We start from the raw sequence: 21,205 nt of genomic DNA on the forward strand, positions 1-21,205 counted from the left end.
AGAAATTCTGATACATAATTTATAACAAATCTTTCTCGTTTCACTAAGAATTTAAAATTTTCCTATCTCAATATCAAACTTACAATCTACACCTCCATATAACCCTTGTCATACTTGATCCTTTAAACTTCATCATTTAATTTACTTATTTATTTACTCTTTCATACCACAAATTCTTCTTACAACATAGGTCATATCTTTTCTTCATGCTCCAATACTCTTTTACTATCACTTATACTCATCTCTTATTACCAATCTTTATCAGATCTTAATAATCTTGATAGTCAACGCTACTTGCACAGAACCTTATTCTTTATCATTTCTTATACTTGTATTTTCTCCACTTAATTTATCAAGTACCAGATCCAAATAATCCCTTTATCCATTTTAAATACTTCTTCTACTACCTCTTTAGCTTTCTTCAGATATACAATTCCTTATTTCCTTGACTACATCACATCTACATGACCAAGATACACAATCATACACAAATGCTAGTCATACTTGATTAGCTTAACTTGACATTTTCTTCAAATCTTTTAACTGTATTACACTACCATCACATAACTTTGTTAGTCAGCACCAACTATTTTAATCTAGGGCACAAGCCCTCATCAAACCAATCATATACATCATTTCCAATCGGAATTAACTTAACAATAATTTAGTTAACTTATCAAACCCGCACTCTTACTCATACACAATACAATTCCCTTGGTTCAAACTAAAAAATTCTAACTTCTTTGTCTTATGAACTAATCACCGATGTACTCATTCTTAAACTCTTCCAAAAACAATAACCACATCACTTGATCTTTTAAAACTCTCATGATGACATTTATCCACTATACTCTAGCTTGCACGCATAGCAAAAAACTACTCCACTTCAAAACAATGGAGATCCTTTAACGCTATTCTGACACATTTTCAACCTCCTGAAAACAATCCTTTAATCTTATAAAGGCATTCCCTAAGGTGTCCGCTCTTCATCATGCCTAGCCAAGATAGGTGAATTGCTACCACCATCAGGTCTAGCACCTTTTGCTTACTTCGAAACTCTCATTACCATATTTCTAAGATAATATAACAACCCTACTCTATTAACAAGACAACACTCCTTACACTGTCATATTAGAATTTTTTCACTTTGCGTTGGCATGTACATATTTTAAAACTCATTTGACTTCAGTTTAAGCCTAGAATCGGCTAAATCTTAGCTCTGATACCATTAAATGTAACACCCAAACCCGTACCCTACCCATATATGAATCCTAGGTATTATATTAACTTTTCAAAATGTTTACTCTTACCAGATAGTTGAAAATTCAAATTCACAATTCAAGAAAACTGAATAATTTACATTAATTTCAATCATATCATTTTACAAAACCGATCAGAGCATATCTTATTCAAATATTTAATTACATGCCAATTACCTTTACTATAACAAAATACATATAATTACATTCTTTTCTGATCTAATATTTGAAAATGAGATGCTGACCTGACTTGCTTATCTTTGCTCCCTAATCTTCTCATAACCTACGTGTGAAACATTCACATGCTAAGTCGATGACTTAGTGAGGCATATAAAATGATAATGGAAACTTAAATATACAACAATACAAAACATTTCATACAATAATATGATACAAAATCATATAACCTTTCATATAACAAATACATACACGAACATATATCATCATTATCATCATTAACATTCCTATCATTATCATTTATTATAATTAATCCCTTTATCATATAATCTTGTACTTAACATTTATACACCTCATATAATACAGTTTACAAAGCAACACACATAACATCACATACACTTTATTTATTTTATATATTTTAATAGTCCATGTACACTTATGAGAACTTAAGGTATGTGAGTAAATTGAGGTTGTGCACAAACGTTGTCACCACAGCTCGTATAATTTGCACTGAGTACCATATAAAATTTCTAGAAGGACCGCATAGAAATGTACCGAAGGACCGCGTAGAACCCATGACTCTTGGCATGCCAATTATACCCCTAGCTCTCATGACACATACTATGGGCTTTACCATTTATATCATTTATTCTCTTATTTCACATAGTCAAGCAATCACATAGATCATGTCTCATAACATATATCACATATACATGTAATCACATAGCTCGTAGTCATATAACTTATATCATTTCTCATGTAGTCACATAAATCGATGTTCTTTAGTTTATCTCGCTTTTCCATTTAATCATATACATCATTTATATCAATTTATATAGGTTTCCACACAAACATATTCACATAGCTCATATTCACATAACATATATCACATGTTCCTATTCCTCATGTATAACAATGCACTTAACATATAGACATATGCATAATCATGTATACAAAGTCATCATATCACTAATACACTTGCATTCAAGAAATCATGAAATCAAACATATGAAATAGACTCACCACAAGTCTTATTTCCACAAAACACTATATGTCTAATAGCATGCACTCATCTTGGCCTCACTAGTCAAAGCAACACTTATAACTCTTATCTCGCTGACTCGTCCAGAAATTGACTTCGTTTAATGTCTACACAAGAATAATCGAATATAATATCATAGTTCAGATTGCTTATAACCAATCAATATAACTTAAGTTGAAAGAAACTCTTAATTTAGCATTTTAGGCTCAATAGTATCAGTACTCCCAATACAGTACCGATATTACTCTTCTATCGTATCGATACCCCCTTCGGTACCGATATCATTTTGATATTATGGAATTTTAACTTGATAATGTATCGATACTAGACCCTTGGCATCTATACCCCTAGTATCGATACTACATCCTTCGGTATCAATACTTCTTGAAGATTTAATCCACTTTTACCTTATGGTATCGATAATGTTCATCCAATATCGATACTCATACCAAATTTTCACATATTTTGCCTTGAAGTATCGGTACTATTCATCCAATATCGATACCCCGTACCTAGAATACACTCCGTAAACCCAAAAATTTACCAAAACTTATATAAACTCCATACCTTAAACTTATATTATTACTTTAAACTCAACTATACTCACTCAAACCATATTATATCACTTTAACACATCTAAACATCCAATATCTTATTAGAACACTTGAAGATAAAAATCTGACCAATTATTCAACTTTGTTATTCAACATCTTTAACCTCTTTAATCTCTTATTCTAACTGATGACAAGTCAAATATGACTTCTAAATTCATTTATAAACTCTCTTTCAATAATTCACTTAAAAACTCTTTATATTCAATCTTTCATAACTTATTCATACTTAGGTTTAAAGCAACCTTAAGTTTTCATTAAGCTTTCCTAACACTTCAGGAATCAAAACCATTCCTAAATTGAATGAAATAACCAACTAGAAAAGAATATTACCATAGCTATGGAACTCACGTTGAAAGGAAAAAGAAGGAAGAAGAATACTCTGGATATTCTTTGCTTATTCCCACATGTATATATAATACACCACAATTGAATTTTAAATTTATTTCATTGCTAGATGACTATTATGCCCTTTAAATTTCTAAAATTTACTACTAAATCCAACACCAACATACTCCAATTAAGTCATTGAACTTTTAAATTTTCTTAAATTGATCACAATGTTTCAAAAACTTATATTTTAGTCACTAACTTGGTTTTTGGGATGTTACAATACATCTAAAGTGTAGGAAATCCATCCTACCCGTTTGTATTCACCCAAACTTGGATGCATCTGATCTAGTGGCAAAGACTTGGATACTCTTGTGACATAGGCCATGAACTATTAGATTCATCAGCAATACTCGCTTGTCCCTAAGAACTATGAAAGTTCTCGCATACCCCTTCCAAACTTTGGAAACTCCGTAAAGATGATTAAGTCTTCGACCTACACCAATCAATAATTGAAAATCAATTAAACAACGCTAAAAAATGTGTTTGAGATATACCTCCCTCAGTTACTCTTCAGCACATTTACTCTCTATGTCATCCCTTCTAACTTATGAAGTCTGACACTCCCAGAATCGACACTTCTATCCATAAGTTTGTTGCTTCAATTCACACCGGCACCCCCTCCTCGAAGCCCGATGCCACTCCCACCATGTTATTAGGTGGAGAGATTAGCTTCCTCCATGTCCCTCGAAGGCTTGCACTTTATCAACCCATCCTTGGTTGTTTCTCCAATGGTAGTCCCAAAAGCAATGTTCCTCTCACTTGGAACATTAACAAACTAAATAGTTATCAAAGCCTTGGTTGTTTCCTTCCCATCTCGAAACATTAGTACTACACATTGCCTCTAGGAATCCGAGATGCACATGACATTGACTTAGGGAAAGATTAAAGTATGAACTTGATCAGGGAAATGATCCCAATTATGAAATCAATGTCATCCAACGAGATTACCTGAAACACCTCGTCATAACCGATTTTCGGTGATACGACGTTTCTTAGGAAAAAACAAATAAATAAATAGTTTTTAATGAAAAAATGGAAGTTGACATCGACCTTTTGGGCTAAGTAGGTCGAATACCTAAAAATCACCTTTTAAAAGAGTTTTTAAGAAAACATTATTTAAAAGATAAACCAATTTACATGTAACCAGAAATTCATTTTTTTAGTAATAAAAAGGGATTCGGGGTCAATTACACGTGGGGAAGGATAAGCACCCCCACAACGCCCAAAATTGATACCCGTCGATTATAAATTTTCTCTAGTAGTGAAAATCTAATAATTCGAATATAAATTTAAGTTACAATTCTATTATTCCAAAATCAATTACACAATTTTTATTTAATGGAAAATTCCATGGAGAAATAGAAAATATTTTAATATTCCCAATCTAAGAGAAAATAATCCCTAAAATACTTTAGGACGAATATTTCTCTTTCCAACTTAAATGAAAAGAATATAATATTTTCTTTAAGAACTCAATATTAAAATAATTTGATTCAACCAATAAATAAAGAAAAAAGTCAATTATATTTAATTAGAAAATATCATGGATGTTCAATTATTTTAAAAAATTGAGACTAATAAAATTAGACGGATTGTCTTGACAAATTTTAAATAAAGGAACAATTCCCTTTTCCTTTAATCTTAATAAATTTTAAGAATACTCAAGTTTTTTTTAAGTTTTTCTAGTAGGGTATTTATTTATTTTAAAATATAGGAATAGGACATCTAGTTACTTTAAGACGATCTTTTCTTAATATTTTTAAAATAAATATACTACCTTTAATCCAATTATGAAATCGATCGAGTTATGCTTATGAGGCTTTCATAAATATTCATGTGACTAAAATGAAATGAACAGAAAATAAAGTGCAATAATCAAAGGACTACCTTTAAAGAAATTAAAATTAGAGACAAAAATTAAAAACAATTACTGAATAGAAAAGGGCTAAATTAAAATAAATTAAAAATGTAAAGCTGAAAATAAAACATAAAGTAAAAGGAGAAAAATGAAAGAAATAAATAAAAAAATAGTACCAAATTGTATTAAAATAAATAACAGAAACATGAATGACCAAAATATAATCAACCAAAAACAAGATGCAAAATTAAAATATAACAAAAATACAAATATGACTGGAATGTAAACAAATAAATCTGCATGTCCAAAATTAAAGTAAAATGAAGTGCAAGAGTGACCAAAATATAAACAAAATGAAATTAATATGCAAAACTTTAAATAATTAAAAAACGAGAGAACTAGTGACCAAAATGGAAATTCATGGCTAAAGTACGGGGACCTAAGCGGTGGTTAGACCAAAATTAATGACCAAAACTCAAAAGGAGACTAAACAAGGAGGATCTAACGTGAGCTTTTCCCCAAAGTTTATATTAAACCCCAATTTCCATTTTGTTTCATTTTCAAACTCACCTAAAAACTAATATGCTTTCATTTTCCTCTTTTCCTCATGCAACAGCTGCTCAAAGGCCTCCATGGCTGAACCTCACAGGTCACCGACACGGTGACTATTCCTCATCCCGACCGACGATCGATGATTGATGAAGATAAAAGATAAGGTCTTTATGACCAAAAAAAACCTTCTTCCATCTCATTCTAGCTCAACCGAGACCTCCAAAGCATCTACCCTTCGGCCTTCTAGCATCGGTGGTGACTAAACCGGTGATGAACCCATACAACCCAAGTAAAGAAGCCTCTTATTCTCTTCTCCTATTATGTTTTATAGCATACTTTCATTCGAAAATAAAAATAAAAGATTTAAAAAGGAAAAAAACCTTGGAGATGTTTTCTTTGATTATATTGATTGTTTCTCTTTGAAAATGAGGAAAGAGAAAGTTACAATGCTTCTTTCTTTGATAAAAAGAAATTAGCCAGAGAGAGTTACAATCCTTGTTCTTTTGAATTAGGGCCAAGAGGGACAACCAAATTTACACTGTGATTCGGGTTTTTTTATAACCCTTTACAATTGTGAAAATAAAAATCTAATATTTTCTTTTTTTGTTTTCTGATTTGCTGATGAGGATATTGGACGTAGACGGTGCTCGGGAGGCCATAGGTGGAGATGTTGAAAATTATTAGAATGTGGAGGGACAATTGGAGAGCGCTGGTAAGGAGTTGAAATTGGGACGTGGAGTAAGGGAGCCCACTGGTGGAACTGGGCTGCTGACAACTACTGTAAGGAGCGGGGAACTAGTTGGGTTGAGGTTCTGGTAGCTACTAGAAAGTGGAGGGACAACTGGTGTTGCTGGAAGCTGATGGAGAGTTTCTGTTGTAGAGGGACAGCTGGTGAGGAGAGAGGTTGAACTAGAGGTAAAAATGGTGATTACACACCTCCTTACCACTCTATTCGCCAAACTTTGTCCCCTCTGTCAATCCCATAATTGGAACATCTTCAGAATTACTAATCTTCCTCTTATTCGAAGGTTGAATTGAGATATCAAGTTTCTCGGTAGCCCTCTTCGACATGAATAGATAGGATGCCTCCATATCTACTAAGTCAACTCCCGATCATCCCGCAATAATGATGTTAATAAACATCAACCATCTTTGCTTTCAGATTCCCTTAGCCTCGGTATAATTCAAAATCATTGTACCAATTTTCACATCTTCATCGATCCTAGGCACATACTTCTCCTCGGGTGCCTTAATCCTAGGCTCGTCCATCTCCTTGAAAAACTCAACTTTCTTCAGGCAAGCTTGCAACTCCTATGAACCTTTATATTGGCGACCCTCCAGTTGTTCATCTCTTATCCTCAGATTAAGGAACTTTTTACTTTTAGTTGTGCTAGCTCCAGACTTGTCATATTCACTGATGACTGCATCAACTCTCAGTGGACTTCTTCCCTCACTAGGAGAACTTAGCTCCCCATCTCTCGATGATTATTCAATGAGGATATTTTTTCCATGACCCATGGCTTTCTTCTTTTGCTTGGATGTCTTCTTGAGTCCAATTTCTATAATGGACTCTGTGACTTTCAAGGGTTGAGGCAACACCTTGACTCCCGTGCTCTCCATCTTTGATTTTTCCCACGGCTTTAATCCCTCCATGAAGGTGAAGAACACATCTTCTTCAGTCAAGTCTGGGACTTCAATTATGAGTTCCTTCAACTAACTTACATACTTTTTCAGTATCCCATCATGTCTAAGATTCATCAATTTAGCTATGCCTCACTCACGGCATGCACTGAGGATAAATGTTCCTCCAAATATTTAGGCTCTTCTTGCCTTGAGCCAACTCCAACTTCCACAATGATGTCTATCTCCTCGACATCCTTGGAAAGTTCTTTGGCAACTTCTAGTTTAGACAAACCATTCTACTTTTAACCTTCACTCGGCTTAGTAGAAACAAACTTCATCGAACCAAGCCTATCATGCTCACTACTCTCGACTTTGTCATTTCCCTTGGACTACTGACTCGATTTGGGAAATCTTGCACCATGTGGACTTTACACCGGAAACACTCTGGTTGCTCTTGCTTATTTACCCTCGGTTTTCCTGCTTGGTCATTCGCTTTCGCACCGAGCTTTGCTTCATTTGTGCAATCTCACCCTTTGTATGCTCCTTGATAACGAAAACACTTCAATGGTTCTTCTTTCTTTACATCGGTTTTCATGCTTCGCCACTTATATTTGTGTCAAACTCTATCCTATTTGGACAACTATTGGCTTTATGTGGTTCCTCACATAGGAAACACTTTATTAGCTCGTGTTTATTTACCCTTGGTTTTCCTACTTTGTCACTGCATTCACATCGATCACTACTCCTGGTTTGATTACTTTGTATACTACAATCTCACCATCTTTGACTACTCCTCCTTCTGGCTCATCTTCCCCCTTGAAAAATGCAGTAAGGAAAATCTTTTTGGGACACCCTATAATTGAATGAGGACTATCATAGAAGTTACATTTCAAAGGTTTACCATTCTTGCTTGCGGACTTGGTCTTGTCATGATTCCCTGATGACGTATTCCAACTATGATTATTCGATGACTTTCCTGAGTCACTTGAAAAGTTTTCTTTGTCATCTATCCACTGTTCCTTATCATGATCTCCCCCACTTTCATCCCTATCACTGGGCATGGGTCTTCACGATTCACTTCTATTTGACTTGACTTCTATAAGTTCCAACTGTGACTTAACTCCAACTTCTGAACAACTCTTGGCATTATTCTGCTTAACTTCCAGCATCTTCCCTAGTCTAAGTCATTCCAAGAAGGTCTTGTACACCCCACAATCATTCATTGCACCATTACACATGAGTAGCTCACTCTTGAGCCCATTTATCGCTTCCTTGAAAGTTGCTACCTCAGCCCTGAGTGCATTACTCATCACCAACAATGACTAATCATTGAGAGTTTATTCCACCTTGGCCTTGAACCAATCCCTTATGGCTTCTAATTATTAAATACGTTATTCCAAAACTCCTTGGACCTCCTCAGCTTCTTCGATGAAGCTTTTAAGGTTCCCGATCTGCATCTCCAATGATCTTTCAACTTCTACCATTCCTTTCCTTTCTAGTACGACCCAATAAATATCATAATGGCTCTCTATGACATTCTCAATGGGAACATCTCTTTGCTATGCCATATCGATCACACTTTCCCCAAACAAGTTAGAACAATCACTGAATCCACAATGACTATAGCCAACACACTACGATATGCTCTTATGCTTTCCAACCACTTGTCTTGAAATAAGCTCTATTATCACTTCCCATTAAGCACACTAGAACATTTGTTGCCTCGTCACAATGACTCACTTTGATACCAATTTTCATAGGGATAGACTTTTTCTAGTAGATTCGTGTAGAACTTGGACGATTTCTAAGTTGAAAGAGCGCCTAAGTCAGCCTTCACTACGTCCTTGTGAGTCTCGGGCTCACCAAATGACACACTAAACCATTAAGGTTAGACCAACATTGTGAAAACTAAACACCAATGGGGTTAATCCAAGCCACCAAGGTTGAACAACTCTGGGAAGTACAAACACTGTCAAAACTTTTTAAGTCACAAAGACTTAACCCATTTTGGAACTCTGAAAGAACTGTAAGAAAGTAAAGAACTCTCGAGACTACTCGGTCTTCATGATCAGCAACACAAGCCACACAAGCTAAAGCACTAAGAGAAATCAAGCCAACAAGCTTAAGTAACAAAGCCACAAAGGCTAGAAAACTATAAATAAAGGCTACAAGGGAACATTGAAGAATTCAAGAGTAAATGTTTGAGTTTTATTACTCTCTCAAGAGAAGATTTCTGATGGACGATTACAAATGAGGGGAGGAGCTTTCTGTTTATAGTTGAGGCCCTCAAAAACCAACGATCTAGATCAAAGTACATCGACGACTTACATTGAATCCAATCCTATCAAAACTCTATCTTAAGGAATTTGAATTCAAACATCATTATCTCTTAATTAAGTATTTATCTACTTAAATTAAAAGAAAACTCTATCCATTGTGAAACCTTCCAAAGTACGAGTCAAGTCTGATGGTTATGGGCAAGCCTAACACTCCACATGACTCTTCTATAAAAATTTGCGTACATGTCTCAGCTTAAATCCATGAGCCTTGAAAAATTTGCCCCCATCAAACATGTAACACCCTCGTTGATTCTCCCGAGAACCCTCAGAAATGATCCTTCGCAGACTCATAAGCATTTTCCAAGAATTGGGCCGAAGTAAGCTTGGCTTGTGACAAACCAAGTTTGTACACACAGAACCCCTTTTCTGAGCAATGGTGCCAAAGTCTCGGACCCTGAAGTATAATCCATGACAATATATATATATATATATATAAAGTATAATTATATATATAAAGTATAAATTAATAAATTAATTTAAATAAATTATAAAAATATGTAGGGATCAAATTAAAATAATTGAAAACTTAAAGCTTAAATTCATAAAATATTGGATTAAATTGCATTAATTTTTAAACTTTGGGACAATGTTACAATCCCTATTAAAGTTTTTTCAGGCGCACGTGGGCCTAAAGGCCCAAATTTAATTATTATTTATAGACCAAATTTTCCATTTTTAGAAAGTTTTTCATTTTTTTTTTCATTTGATCATTTTGCTATATATATCTCTCTCTACAACCCGTTTCTCTCTAAATTCTTTATTTTCTCTCTAGAATCCTTAGCTACAAACACCAAAAACCCAAAAAAATTTGAATTTTTTGGATCAAACACACAATGTTCATCTATGGTCATATTTTGTTTATCTCTAAAACCCTTATTTAATCATTAAAAAACCAAAAAATTGACCTAACCTATTTGTTTATATCAAAACTCAAAAATCTCATATTTGCTTCACGTGTTCTTCTATTTTCCCCTTTTTATTCTCAAAAACGAAAAAATTACTCATCTTACTTGTTTCACTCGATCAAACCCAAAACTCAAACTTTGTTCATTTTATGTTCATCCCCAAAACCCTTCTTCTTATTCTCTAATTGATTCTTCCCCTTCTTATGTTCATCTTATGTTCTTCTTTTCTTCCCCCAAATCCTAAATTCTACAAATTATTTTTTCTCAACCCTAAATCTAACATACACTCTTCTCCTTCTTATTCTTCTCTACTCTTCCTAAAATCACAATCCCAAATATTTTTATCCCCTTCTTTGACCCTAAATCTAATTGAGACTTTTCCCTTTCTTCTCTATTCGATTCTTTCCCTCATCCCCAAAATTCTAAATCCCAAACATTGTTCGTCGTCTTCCCTAACCCTAAATCAAACTTAAACTCTTCATTTTGGTGTTCTTCTCTAACCAGTTCTTGTTTTGTTCCCCAAAATCCAAAATCTCAAACATTGTTCATCCCCTTCTCCATTACCAGAGACTCTTTCTATTCTTTTTCTGTTTCCCAAAACCCCAAAACCCAAATATTATTCTTCATCTTCTCTAACTGAGACTCTTGTCCTCTTCTTCTTCTACTTTAACCGAGATTTTTCCCTTTCTTTTTCTTATTATTATTATTATTATTCTCTAACAGAGACTATTCCCTATTCAAAACCATTTTTAAGGTTTGATGGATAGTCAATCTTACGAGTTGAACTTTCTAGATAACGAGTTAAACTTTCTATGTAAAACGCTATTTTTTAATTTTTAATTGTCATTTCAAGGCTAATGATTTTTTCTATCTTTTATAAGAGACTTACAAACATATCAGAATGATCAACATTCAGAAAGAGGTAAATGAACTATTTTTTTGCTTTCTATTTTTTGGTTAGGAGATGTAAATGGTCAACTATCTGAAGTAGTTTATGTCAATGTTTTTCTAAGAGGAATGCTACATATTCATATGAGTTTGGGAGAAAAAATTCTCCTGTTTGGGAGCATTATACCTTCATCAAATTTGCCGATGGTGGTTTTTATGCTGAGTGTAAGTATTGTAAGATTAAAAGTTATATAGTTGATTCTTATATTAGTACATCTAACCCTAAAAGGATTACTAATAAATATCAAGCTTATAAGGAATATCTTACCAAAAATCTTAGTATGGTAAGTTCTTTTGATCAAAACAAATATTGTAAATTATTTATTAAGGCTATTTTTGTTATGGTTAAGCTTTGGTGTGGTTGAGCATAAAAATTTAGGGGTTTGCATCATTACATTAATTCTAATGTGAAGGATATTTCAATGTATATTGGTATAAGTATTGCATGTTGGAGCATGAAAAACATAAAAATTGCTACTTGATTCACTGCATTTTGTTTCAAGTCGTACTTGTTTTACATGTGATGGATGGTCTGCCTGTACTTCACGTTCTTATTTTACTTTTACTACACATTATGTTGATAATAACTGGAAACTTTAGTCTAAAATATTGAATTTTCACTATTTTCCTCCACCACATGATGGTGAATCAATTTTTAAGTTTGTGAAAAAGATGATATGTGAGTGAGGTCTTAAAAAAAGCTTTTATCATAACCCTTGAAAATGTTTTTAGAAATTATAAAATCGTTAAAAGACTTAGAGATAATTTGAATGCCATTTCTCCTATTCCCTACAATGATAAGTACTTTCATATAATGAGTGCTACTCACATTTTGAACTTGATAGTTCAAAAAGGTTTGAAGGTATTTGATTATTTGATTATTAAATTATGTAAATTGTTAAGTTTATCAATTATTCTGATTCTCAACTTTGTGCCTTTGAATTAACTGTTAAAGACTGTGATTCTTCTTTTTGTGGTAAGTTGATACTTAATGTTCCTACTCGATAGAATTCTACTTACTCAATGATTCATAGGCCACTTGAGGCTAAATTAGCCATAAATTTGTTTGTTAACAGAGGAAATGAGATGGATATTATTAGTGATCATGAGTGGGAAACTGTTCAAACAATCTGTGATATTTTTGAGTCGTTTTTTGAAATTATTACTTTGTTCTCTGGATCTAAGTATCTCACTTCTAACATGTAATTGGCTAGCGTAGTTGCAATTGAAAATTTGTTGTGTGATGCTCACAATGATCCGTGTGAAGGCATTTCTACAATGACAGGACCTATGGTTGAACTATATGAGAAATATTGGTATGATCATTCAATGATTCTATCTTTTGATGTTTTACTTGATCCTCGATATAAATTACAACCTCTGAAGGAGTTGTACAATATTCTTTATATAGAGGACAAGGTTCAACGGGAGGTAAGTTTCATTTATAATGAATTTCTTAAGTTATATATATTTTATTCAAAAAAATACACCTTGTGGTTTTTCTTCTTCTGTCCAAAAGTAACATATATTTAGAGATAAGTGGGTGAAGTTCCAATCGACCTCGATTATTTAAAAAATCTGATCTATTTCAGGTTAGTTTTTAGAATTTGATATTCAATTTTTACTCATTTTAATTTATATTGTTTTGTTTTTCATAATTTAATTATTTTGTATTCTTTATTTTTTTCAGAATTTTTATGCCAATTTAATTGCTTCAAGGAGTGGACGAACAAATGTTGACTCTTACATTAGTTTTCCACTTGTCCCTCGTGCTGAAGATATTGAGTTTGATATTTTAGGGTATTGGAAAAATTAAAGTATTTCTTATCCGGTATTTTCTCACATGGCGAGAGGTATATTGGTCATTCCAATAACTTCAGTTGCATCTAAATCTTCCTTTAGTATAGGAGGTTGAATTTTGAACAAGTTGAGAGCTAAACTCTTACCTAAAACTGTTTAGAATTTTGTAACAACTTGTAATTAGTTGTACGCTTTCGAACCAGAGGGAATAGATGGACATTATCTTACTATATTTAATGATTCTTCTCTTTAAAGGTAAATATATTATTTACTTTATTTTTTTATTATAATTTCACTAATATTTGGAATTGCTTATTAATGATTTTATTTTTACTTTTTTAGGATGTTTTGCAGTAAGTAAATATATTGGAATTGGTTTGTGAATGATTATGTCTTGTTTCTTCCCTTTAAATGGAACTTTATTTTTTTATATTTATTATATTTATTTAATTCATTCAAATTGTTTATTAATGATTCTATTTTTTAGGGTGTCTTACAACAAGTATAATGTTTAGTTGTTTTTTGAATGATTATGACTTGTTTCTGCTTGATATTGCTTGATTTGGAAATGTTTGTTGAATGCAAAATGTTGAATTGATGCAATAATACTTGTTGAATTGATGCAATGTCTTTTGTTGTTGCCTATTGTTGCCTTGTAAATTATTGTTGGTCTAACTAAAATAAATTGTTGGTCTGACTAAAATAAATTGTTGTAACTTGTAAATTATTTTCTAAATAGTTACCCTTGTTAAATGATGTTAGTGGAATTTTGGCTTTTAAAGCTGAAAGGTTGTCCATAATTTAATAATGTTGGCAGCATTTAGATCTTTTGAGATAAAAGCTCGATGAAGAAATTTCTGGTAGCAAAGTAAGACTTTTAGCCTTATAAAACTTTTGTTATAAGATATGAGAGCTTAAATTTTAACATAAATTTGTTTAGTCTAATTTATTGTAATTTTAGTATATTAAATACTAATAAATTTTATGTTATTCAAAATTTTGATCTTAAGTAAATTCATTTTTTATATATATTTTAAAATTTTTAGTTGAATTAAATTTACATTATTAATTAATTATTAAATAAAACATATAAATATTTAAATTAATTTTATATAATATAATAAAATCATGTTCAATAAATAAATTATTTAATGAAATTAATAATTTAATGATTATAATTAAGATTTATAATATAATAATTATAATTAATATAGAAAGAAAATTTATTAATTTAATTACCATAACTAATTTGTTTAACTTTTAAAAAGCAATCATATTAATTATAATGGTTTATTATAAATTCAAAATCTCATAATTTCATTAATGGTAACTTATAAGTCAGGTAAATATCAAGTTAGGTAAATATCGTACCAATTCAATAACAAGTCGAATCATTTATAGGTTGAGTCAATTACAAGTCAGGTTCATAACATATTGGGTAATACTAGGTTAATATCGAGTTCAGGTTCATATCAGTCGGATGCAAGTCGGGTTTGATCATCATAATATCGGTTCAATTCGGATTCAGGTCGTTCTTAGATCGGGTGCGGGTCAAGTTCAGATCCACAATTTCTAGATCCACAATTTCTAGATCCAACTCAGGTTCAGGTCAACATCAGTTCAGACTCGAACCGATTTCTAATCATCACCATTTAAGTCACAAACAATTTTGACTCAAATCCATTTCAATTAATTTTATCGGTAAGGTAAGCTTTTTGCATCCCTAAATTAGGAGAAGTTCTATAATGTGGCACCTTAATATAATATTAAAATAAGGTGCTACCAGTTTTTTATTATCTAAATAACAAAATTGATAAAAAAAAACTACTTAAAATATTATTAATTTTACCTAAAACATCAATTTTTTAACATTTCTGGTAAAAATGCCCAACAATAACAAAACTGGTAGAAAAATATAATAAAACCGATAGCATTTTTTTATTCGTACATTAAGACTGCCGCACGTGAGCATTTCCTTGAAAATTTTAAAACTAAAACATTTGTTTAATTGACTTTTATATAAAATGCTCTTTTTTCATAACACATTTTACGCGTGATATATTTTATCCAAACAAAATATCTCTATCATGTACGAGTAAAATACTTTCTGCAAAAAAGCATTTTTATCAATTGAATGTCAATTCAATAAATAATCTCCGATGGATGTTATAATGGTAATTAGTTTTTCATTGAGTAATACTTAAATAAAAAAAACTCCGTTGCCATACGCTCTAATTTACTCCTATTTATTTAAAAAAAAAAACCCTATTTCATTGAATAATAAAATTAAAAATGATCTAAAAACGTGTAGAAAATAAAAACTTAAAGTTGAAAGAGAATGAATAAAAGGTAAAATATGTGGAGTAGAACACGCATTAGAAGTTTCAAATTCACAATTCCTATTGAATTTGGAGATTGAGTTAAGAAGGGAACTTGGCCTCGTACTTAAACAAGAGGAGATGCTATGGTTTCAACGTTCGAGAACTCAATGGATTGATAATGGGGACCGTACACTAAGTTTTACCATCGTTCCACCTTATCCCGACAACGTCACAACAATTACAGTATGCTTAAATTACATAATGACCACTGGTGTGATGAGCCTAGCATCCTTTGTTCTCGAGCTGTTGAATTCTTTAAAACTTTGTTCAAATCAGCTAGGTCGTCCTTGGTTCATAGTTTTATAAGGGGCAGATTTGCAATTACATCTGTATCTGAAATGCGTTCTTTGATTATGGAGGTCCCCTGATGAGGAAGTGAAGAAAGTAATTTTTGACATGAGCCTACTTAAAGCTCTTGGAGTGGACGTATTGCGCGCTATGTTTTTTTTTTTATTATAAAAGACACTACAGCAAAATGGGTTTTTAGCGGCACTTTTAGCGGCGTTTTTTGAACAAACGCCGGTAAATACTTGTGTTTTAGTGGCGTTTGTATATAAACGCCGCTACCTACTGTACTTTAGTGGCGTTTTCGTATAAACGCCGCTAAATAATGTACAATAGTGGCGTTTTAAGCACAAACGCCGCTAAATGCTCGTACTTTAGTGGCGTTTCTATATAAACGCCGCTAAATAATGTACTATAGTGACGTTTTAAGCACAAACGCCGCTAAATGCTCGTACTTTAGTGGCGTTTTTGTACAAACGCCGCCAAAGACTCGTACTTTAGCGACGTTTTTATACAAACGCCGCCAAAGACCTGTACTTTAGTGGCGTTTTTATACAAACGCCGCCAAAGACCCGTACTTTAGTTGCGTTTTTATGCAAACGCCGCCAAAGACCCGTACTTTAGTGCCGTTTCTGCGGCTAAACCCCCCAAAACACGTACGCACTTGAATCCCATTAATTTTTTTAAAGAAACCCTAAAACCTTGTTATGTTTACCCTTCTAACTTTCTGCCGCTTACATCTCTCTCACTCTTATTCTTTTATCCTTAATAGAAAATGAACCAGAGGCCAAAATCCTTTCAGTTACAACCGAAAATGTTAAGAAGAAATATATTTTGTTTTAATTTAAAATGTCACCGTGTGCAAGTTAAAATATTATGATTTTAATAAGATTTTCGGTTGTAACCTATTTATGTCGTTTTTTAATTTTATAATAACAAGTTGTATTTGAGAATATCTTGATATATCTACATATTAGTATAATAACTTTTACTTGAATTTGTACCTATATTTCTAATTTCAAGTTTAAATTTGTATTAATGTTTTATATTATAACAACTATTTTTTAAAATTTTTTTATAACAACACTTTTAAATCGTATGTAATAATTAATTTTTTTATGTTAATACTTCTGAATCAAGTGATTATTTTGAATTTAAAATTTATGTAATATAATTCCTTATATATAAAAATATTATATATTGAATATTTTTAAATAGTTAACTATTTTTATAACAATAACAATATATACATATACATATACATATACATATATTATAAATTATATAGAGTATAAATAATTAAAAAGTGTATTATTATTAATTTTGAGATAATTATAATTTTAAATTAATTAATTACTGAAGAAAAGCCCAACAAAGCGGGTATTAACCTATGTTATAAGAAACAGAAACTAGGGTTTTATTGATTCAGCAACTTGGGATTGAGAGCTGCCGCATCCAGCAAGCAAGAGTAGCAACCACAGGTGACTCCCAACTCACTTCTTCTCTTTCTTTCATTCTCTTTTTTAGTTTCTTATCGATAGAAAATGTGTGAAATTAAAGATAAATAAACTATCTTCTCATTTTTTCTTGAATTTCTATCACATTGTAAATTCTTTGATTGAGTTGTAGGTAATCAACACTTCCTGTTCTCTCTCTCTCTCTCTCCCTCTCTCCCTCTCTCTTTTTAATATAGAGTATAGATCTATAAGAAGAACATTGGTTTGTTTATACATTTATATTTATTTTTGGTTATGTTTTTATTTTGGGGTGAAGGAGAGGAAGAATGTCTCACAGGAAATTTGAGAACCCAAGGCATGGTTCCCTTGGATTCCTTCCAAGGAAGCGAGCTTCTCGCCAGAGAGGAAAAGGTATTCGCTTTCATTTTTTTTTGTTTATCTGACAATAATAGTATGATGATGATGTAGCTGTAGAAATTATAGTTTTGAAACTGATATGTACCTATTGTGTTCTTATCTGATGCTGTTGTTTTCTTCTGGTGCAGTGAAGGCATTCCCAAAGGATGACCCCAGCAAACCTTGCAAGCTCACTGCCTTTTTGGGGTACAAGGCTGGTATGACTCACATTGTCAGAGAGGTCGAAAAACCTGGATCTAGTAAGTTTGTTTTCATCAAGTAACTCCACAATTATTTTTATTGTTTGCTTGAAATGCAGTTTTCTTTTACCTGGAAGTGCATTGGGATTCTTTGATTGAATTACATTTATATAATGGTCTATTCATCTTTCAATTTTATCGGAATTTTAGTTGATTTTGTATCCTTTATTTCCGTATAGAGCTCCACAAGAAGGAGACATGTGAGGCTGTTACTATCATTGAAACCCCTCCTATGGTGATTGTTGGGGTTGTTGGATATGTAAAGACACCACGGGGCCTCCGATCCTTGAACACCGTCTGGGCTCAGCATCTGAGCGAGGAAGTCAAACGTCGGTTCTACAAACACTGGTGCAAGTCCAAGAAGAAGGCTTTTGTCAAGTACTCAAAGCAATATGAAAGTGAAGATGGGAAGAAGAGCATCCAGGCTCAGTTGGAAAAGATGAAGAAATATGCAACTGTTATTAGGGTCTTGGCCCACACTCAGGTTATAACAATTTCCGACTTAATATTGTTTTCTTATATCTGCACTTTTCAATTGTTCATTTCTTGTTCATGGTTTTCATATTGCAATTCTTTATTGAACATGTTTCAAGGTGGACAATTTTCTGACCAAGTACATTGCAGATTAGGAAAATGAAGGGATTGAAGCAGAAGAAGGCACACCTAATGGAGATCCAAGTTAATGGTGGAACTATTGCCGACAAGGTTGATTTTGCCTACAAGTTCTTTGAGAAGCAAGTCCCCATTGATGATGTTTTCCAGAAGGATGAAATGATTGATATCATTGGTGTCACAAAGGGTAAAGGTTACGAAGGCGTTGTCACTCGTTGGGGTGTCACACGTCTTCCCCGCAAAACCCACAGAGGTCTGCGTAAGGTTGCTTGTATTGGTGCCTGGCATCCTGCTAGAGTCTCCTTTACAGTTTCCAGGGCAGGTCAGAATGGATACCACCATCGTACGGAGATGAACAAGAAGGTCTACAGGGTTGAAATCGTCTCTTTCGCAGCCCCAATGCCAAACTCAATGGCATTACTTCAAAACCGGCCAATACCGGAGAATCTGACCCCAACGACGACGATGCCTCTTCCAAAGACGACCTCCCTCTCCTTGAATCCGCCGCCGAAGGTATCCAGGAGCTCGAGAAGAAATTCGCAGCCTTCGTGCGCAATGACGTGTACGATTCAATGGGATGTGGAAAGCTGCCATTGAAAGAGAAACTCCTGCTGGGCATCGCCCTCGTCACGCTTCTCCCTATACGTCTCATTTTGGTAATGACTATTTTGGTCGTGTATTACTTGATTTGTAGAATTTTTATGCTATTCTCGACCCCGAATCTGGAGGATGAGCAGGAAGATTTTGCACATTTGGCTGGGTGTAGGCGAGCCGTGATAGTCCAGTCGGGTCGTTTCTTTCTAGGTTGCTGCTTTTTACGGTAGGATTTTATTGGATTAATGAAACTCATAAGGATTCAGCAAATACCCAAGAAAGTTCAAAAACCGAGGTAGAATTTTACTTCTTCAACATTTTTAGTATTCCAATTTGGCATCTTTTAAGATTATTCATATGCATTTAGTTATGATAACTGACAGACTTTAGTTAAACACAAGAAGTAATTGCTTGATCAACATTTTCCTGAATTTCTATTTCTGTGTATGATTTTTCTACAGAGTACTAAACAATCAGAACAGCAAGAAAGGCCTGGTTTTTTCCACTCTTCTCATTTTAGTAGTTGATTATGGTATAAAATGTAAGCTTTTGATGTTTTAACTGACATATCTTGTTTGGTTTTTTCCTTTGAAATGCTTGGATTTTATTGCTGAAGAGATCAGTGAGTAAACTTCCCTTAATTGGTCTTATCGGGTGAGAGTTAATTTTATCCTCGTAAATTTCTCCCGTGATTTGGTGCAAAACAGTCTGCAGTTTGGTTGCCATAATTGATTTTTTTGCCTTTTAAAGCTTGATATAGTTATGGGACTTATGTCAATAGTTTTCTTTTATGTCACTCATTCTCCTAATCTACAAGCTTCACATCTTATGTTGTAACAATGTCTAGCAAGCGAACCATTTACATTAGAATAAGAATCTTCAGTTTTGGAAAGAGTATTGTGTGCATCAATTAGTTCTTGGTAGTTATATGTTTCTTTTGTTTTGTATCTTTCCTACCAGTTCTATATTTCCTGTGTAGTAGAAATAAATTGGTTTTGAACTGGCGTGATGAATGATATTTGGCTTGTTTCTTACAACAAATGTCTTGGTTGTGTCTATGTTCAGCGCGAGTCAAAATCATCAGACTTTAAAGGTGTTGCAGGTGAGTCAAAATAAATTGGTTTTGAACTGTTACTACTACTATTTTAAAGCTTTTTCAGAGTTTTAGATTTATCATTCAAAATCATCAGGCTTTTTCAGGTTACTGCTAACAGCTGGGAAAGTGGCCTCTTTATCTTATTTCTTGTTGTATTTGCAATAATTGCTGATGGTTATGATCAATATTGTTATAATCAACATGTTTGTCTTTCATGTACTATATTAATGTATCTTGTTTCCCTGCATTTTGTGATTTTAATCATTCCCTGCATTTTGTGATTTTAATCATTAATTATTTTAGAAGCTTTTTTCTTTATGAAGTTTTGGTCTATTAGCTATTGTCTTTTTTTCTTTTAATTGTTTGAATTATCTATTGTTTTGCTATCAGCTTCTTGCCAACCATACTCTGTTCATAGTTCTGAATTTTAGGTGTTATTCTTGAAATGCAATAGAACTATCACGAGCATTTCTATGCCAAATCAGAAGCATCACACCTGTGTCACAAACATTTTTTGCTTAGGAATGTTTGAAGCATTGTACCCATTAAGGGTTGACAGTGTTATGTATGTTAGTTAAATCTATATTTCTCCTCCTTTTTCCATATGCCATCTGATT

The 21,205-nt window shown here is 32.9% G+C and overlaps 1 protein-coding gene across 1 annotated transcript; it reads left to right on the plus strand.

The window, feature by feature from the left end:
• Positions 1-12,985: 12,985 nt before the first annotated feature.
• LOC120171836 (60S ribosomal protein L3-B-like) lies at positions 12,986-20,753 on the plus strand. Its single transcript, XM_039179470.1, is given in 12 exon segments — positions 12,986-13,138; positions 17,620-17,654; positions 17,947-18,041; positions 18,176-18,286; positions 18,466-18,770; positions 18,911-19,220; positions 19,223-19,241; positions 19,293-19,693; positions 19,696-19,787; positions 19,954-19,987; positions 20,490-20,594; positions 20,683-20,753. Coding segments are annotated over 12 exon segments (1,731 nt in total).
• Positions 20,754-21,205: the final 452 nt, after the last annotated feature.

The sequence above is a fragment of the Hibiscus syriacus genome, unplaced genomic scaffold (assembly GCF_006381635.1).
Source record: "Hibiscus syriacus cultivar Baekdansim isolate YM2019G1 unplaced genomic scaffold, ASM638163v2 tig00111837_pilon, whole genome shotgun sequence".
NCBI lineage: Eukaryota > Viridiplantae > Streptophyta > Magnoliopsida > Malvales > Malvaceae > Hibiscus > Hibiscus syriacus.